This window comes from Chenopodium album, chromosome 6 (genome assembly GCF_948465745.1).
Source record: "Chenopodium album chromosome 6, dcCheAlbu1.1, whole genome shotgun sequence".
NCBI lineage: Eukaryota > Viridiplantae > Streptophyta > Magnoliopsida > Caryophyllales > Amaranthaceae > Chenopodium > Chenopodium album.
In genome coordinates this window covers 11,297,227-11,302,086 of record NC_137839.1, presented here as the reverse complement: position 1 = coordinate 11,302,086, position 4,860 = coordinate 11,297,227, and the positions used below count along the sequence as shown (strand labels likewise).

The following is a 4,860-nucleotide window of genomic DNA, read 5'->3' as shown; positions in this document are numbered from 1 at the left end:
TTCCATTATGATTGAGAACAAGGTTAATGAGGGTAAATGGATTCCTATTAAAATTGATAACGTGGTTAATATTTCTCACCTTTTCTATGCCGATGATGTTTTCCTTTTTGGAAAAGCTACGCTTGAAAATGTGGATATTATTAAGGATGTGCTCCTTGACTTTGGGAATAGGTCGGGACTTTTCATAAGCCCTACTAAATCTAAGGTTATTTTTCCACCAAAGATGAGTCTCTCCCTTAAAAGGGCCATTATCGATGTTTCTAACATTAAGGGAGCCCCATCTTTTGGGAAATATCTTGGAGTAAACATTAGCCTTAATAGACTTAGGAAGGCGGATTATGTGGACCTCCTTAATAAAACTAAGAATAAAATTAGGGGTTGGCAAGCCAAACTTCTTAATATGGCCGGAAGAAGTACCTTAATCAAATCCGTTCTTAACTCTTATCCTCTTTATGTGATGCAAACTACCCTTCTCCCTAATAATATTATTAAGGAATTGGAAAAATGTTGCAGAAAATTTCTTTGGAATAAAGTGGATAAAACCCATTATCTTCCTAGGACTAGCTGGGAAAAAGTTTGTCTTCCGTCGGGATTAGGGGGTCTTGGTATGCGCAATTTACAAAATTGGAACCTTGCTTTCATGGCCAAACTTGGGTGGAGAATTATTAAAGACCCGGACAAACTTTGGGTTAGAATCCTTCGTGCTAGATATTTTAAGAGATCTTCCTTCCTTAATAGCATTCCTAGCACCTGAGACTCCCCTCTTTGGAGGGATATTCTTAAAGGAAAAGAACTACTTTCGAAAGGAATCTCTTATAGAATAGGTAATGGGAAAGACATTTGCCTTTGGTACCATCATTGGGTGGGTGATAAGCCTATTTACTTGGTAGTTGACAATCCCATTCCTAATTATATATACAATGTCATCAACTTGCTTACTAATGACCTTTCATGTGAAGTTGAATTACAACCCTAATTTGTCATACACATCTTCTAGATTACTATAAAAATAAGTAATAAAACATAAAATACAAATACTACTCCTTTTTCTCTAAAAGTTTACTTCTGTTTTTTGGGCAATATTCTGAGTACATTGGATTTGTGAGTGCCCTACAAATTCACGCTCGTGCTAATCCTAAAAGGTGACTGCTTAACGTCTACTACATCGGGGTAGTAAATAGTACAATTAATTTTGTTTTTTTTCTTAAAATATACTATATCCGTGTTTTAATAAGTGTTACACTTACCAAGTCCGGTCGTGTTTAATAAGTGTTACACTTACTAAATCCAGCCTTGTTTTAATAAGTGTTAGACCATCTCCAATGGTGAGACTCAGCTTTGAGTATTGAAATACAAAATGAGTTTTTTTTTTTTTTTTTTTTTTTTTTTTTTTTTTTTTTTTTTTTTTTGTGATACCTAATTCAATTCTCAATTTAGCAACTCATGTGAAGTCTATTTTTTGGCAAAAAAAACTCACTTAAGTCTCACCATTGGAGAGGGTCTTACACTTCCTTTTTTGGCAAAAAACTACATTTAAATATTATACCTCTCTCCTCTCATGGTCCCCACCCAAACCCACTACTAAATTTTTTATTATATTTTTCTCTCACATTCATTACTTTTCAATAAATTATTTACCCCATTATCTTTCTTTTATAATTTTTTAATACTCCAACTACTCCAATTATCTCTAATTTTATTTAAATCAATTAAATTTCCTAAAACTACGTATTGGTCAAACTGTAACACTTGTTAAAACACGGAGGGAGTAACAAATTCCGCCCACCCTCCATAAATGATGCCTTTATTTTAATTTTCTATTTTTTTTTAATGTATAAAAAATTCGTTTATTAAAAAAATCATATGACATCTATAAAATAAATCAAATCTTGCATAAACAAATTAAACTGAATCCTTGTAAATGGTATTTTGCATTTTTTTCACTTGATAATATCGGCACATTTTTTATGCTCTTGCTAATTTTGCCTTTTCTTTTAAAATAAACTTCTAATGGAGGTTTTACAGCCTTTTTAAATTTTAAAATCTTTTAACATCCCCTTCCTCATACAACGTCGTTTAAGATGAGAATTGTGCTCAAAGAAAAGAGAATCAAATATAGTAACGTTTCTTCCCGGGCAAATAACAAAGTTTTGCACAGCTCTCACTCAACTAATTTCTTTAACATTCAAACTCACAAAAACAGAAACAAAACACAAAGATAAAGAATCTCTTTCTACATACCCCTAAACAATTCCTTTCCTATTTTCCTGTCTAATGTACAATCACATATAATCTAAACTTGTGATACCCCAAATGTTACACTTACCAACTTAATCACGTACCACATTTTATTTTTTAAGCAAATGTCTTTGAGTCCTCCTCCAACTCCAACTCGACCTGACTCGACTCAAAATTTTAATTCTTATTGGTGTTACCAATGTCGACGGATTGTCCGAATCTCCTCGGACAACTCGTCGGAAATTGTTTGCCCGCGATGTTTTGGTCAGTTTGTGTGTGAGATGGAAATCCCTAGGCCAAGACTAGTTTTTAATTTTACGTACGATGACCCGTCCCCCCAAGCCCGTCTCCTTGAAGCCTTGGCCCTTATGCTAGACCCGCCACTGAGGTTACGAAACCGTGAGCCCAATAACCCGTGGGCCGTCCCACGACGACAGTCTAGTAGGGATGTAGTACTTGAAGGGCCTACTTCTGAAAGGCCTAGATGGGTTCAAGTCCCACGGCCTTCGAACCGTAGGGATGACTGGGATATTCAGCCGGGGTTACGTCCCAGGCCAAGGTGGGTCATTGTTAGGCCCACGGGCCTGCCACCCGGGTCAACAGGCCCGGTTTCCAGGCCCGAGACCTTACCCCCCTTTATTGAGTCTGATCCAGGAAACTACTTCCTTGGACCTGGCTTACAACAGCTAATCGAAGAACTGACAGAGAACGACCGCCAGGGCCCACCACCGGCCCCGGATAATGCGATCGAGGCGGTCCCAATGGTGAAGCTGACTGCAGAGCATGTGAAAGAAGGTGGGTCAGAGTGTCCTGTTTGTAAAGAGGAGTTTGAAATAGGGACTGAAGTAAAAGAGTTACCATGCAAACATGTTTACCATTCAGACTGCATTGTACCTTGGTTAAGGCTGCACAACTCCTGTCCTGTTTGTCGAACCGAGCTACCGACATTGCCTCAATGTGAAGATGCAGGAGGAGGACTTGAATCAGAAAGTTCAAGTATTGATATTAGTAGGCCTCGTAGATGCTTGAATTGGAACCGGTTGAGCTCGATTTGGCCCTTTCGTTCTCGATATTCAAGGATTAGCCCTCATGATGATCGTAATCCTAGGTTGCCAACCAGAGGTCAGAACCTTAATCTTTGAATAACTAGCTGATTATTATGCAAGCAAAGCTGAACAATGGCAAAACAGATTAACCAAAATAAAGTCATTTAATGTCTATTTTCGCGATAATTTATGATACCTTTAATTTGGTTATTGTGAAAATAAAGTCTACATACACTAGCTTGCAAATAAACTTGTGCATCTCTATGCTAGCATAGTACTAGCATGGCATTAAAGAAAATAATTAATTCATGTTACATAATGATTTATTATTGGTCTTTTTTGTTACTGTTAGTTATACATATAAATGTTGACATTGGGTTTACTTGAAAATACAGCAATTTTGTTGACATGCACCTTACTCCTGATGCTTGTCATACCCTTAGTGACATATCCTCAATCCTAATTTAAGCTAACAAGCGCGATTCTCTACACTTTCTTCTGCAATGAAAGAGATAGCAGCCGCGCCAGGCCAGCAACTAACAGCAGCCACAGGCTCTGACATTTTAGAACTTATAGAGATAAATTCAAATCCTTCAAACATACATGTTACTATGTTAGTGTATATATGTTATGAGCTTAACAGAAAATCATGCTTAATTTTTAGACATTAAGATATTTTCTGCCAATTGTTGTACTTCTGGCTTCATTATATATTCCTTGCTGTAAGAATTCAGAGAATCGCGCTTGTTTGTGATTGTACTGAATTGTGCTACTATATCTACCTGCTTTCAGCTGGTCGATCAAGGAGGCCATTCTGCCCTATTCTTTAGGAATGCTGTTGCTGCTATCATTGTACGCTATCTGGACATTTTTATTTCCTAATCATTGATATCTAGCTAATGCCTGCGAGTTCAAATTCTCGACGATGATGATGAGGCGTATCTTATGACATTCGTTCATTATGTTATTGAAGCCACCCATACTATCATGTCATATGTCTATGTATCAATGACTCAATGTATGCAACCAAATAACAAATTGAAAAAGACAACAAATAAACTCGGGAAGATAAAATAGTCTATCAACCTGGTGGTTATGATGTACTTCGGACCCAACATATTAATTCCATATTCTCTCTTCTCAAATTCTCTCCACTACTTTTGGGGTTTTACAATTTTTTATTCTTATCAACCTCACTACCTCCATATTTTATTACTTTATCAAATTTCTCCTAAAAATCCGCGCATGGAGAAATGGAGCAAGTATTTAAAAACGGAGGGAGTAGCATTTAAAAGTATCACAATTGTCAATCTAGATTTTGTGCTGAATCATATGACAATATAAAGAGATTTATATCTATTGAAATAAAATGATTATTTTATGAGAGAAGGAAATTAAGAACTAAAGGGAACTAAACTGATTGGAGCTAAATTGAACTGAAATGAAATTAAACTGAAGTGAACAGGCTCTCAGGCACATAAATGATAAAAATAATACCTTAAAGCTAGGAATGACAGTGGGTCGGGTTAAATGGGAGACCCGCTCCATCCTCGCCCCACGGCGGGGATGGAGGGAG

At 36.7% G+C, this 4,860-nt stretch overlaps 1 protein-coding gene across 1 annotated transcript; it reads left to right on the top strand.

Annotated features, from left to right (window-relative positions):
* The first annotated feature begins 2,339 nt into the window (after nt 1-2,339).
* Nucleotides 2,340-4,251, top strand: LOC145634590 (E3 ubiquitin-protein ligase RING1-like). The gene is made up of 2 exons (XM_081686008.1): nt 2,340-3,360; nt 4,077-4,251. Exons 1-2 carry the CDS (start codon nt 2,364-2,366, stop codon nt 4,112-4,114), a joined length of 1,035 nt encoding a protein of 344 aa, XP_081542134.1. The 5' UTR covers nt 2,340-2,363; the 3' UTR covers nt 4,115-4,251.
* Nucleotides 4,252-4,860: the final 609 nt, after the last annotated feature.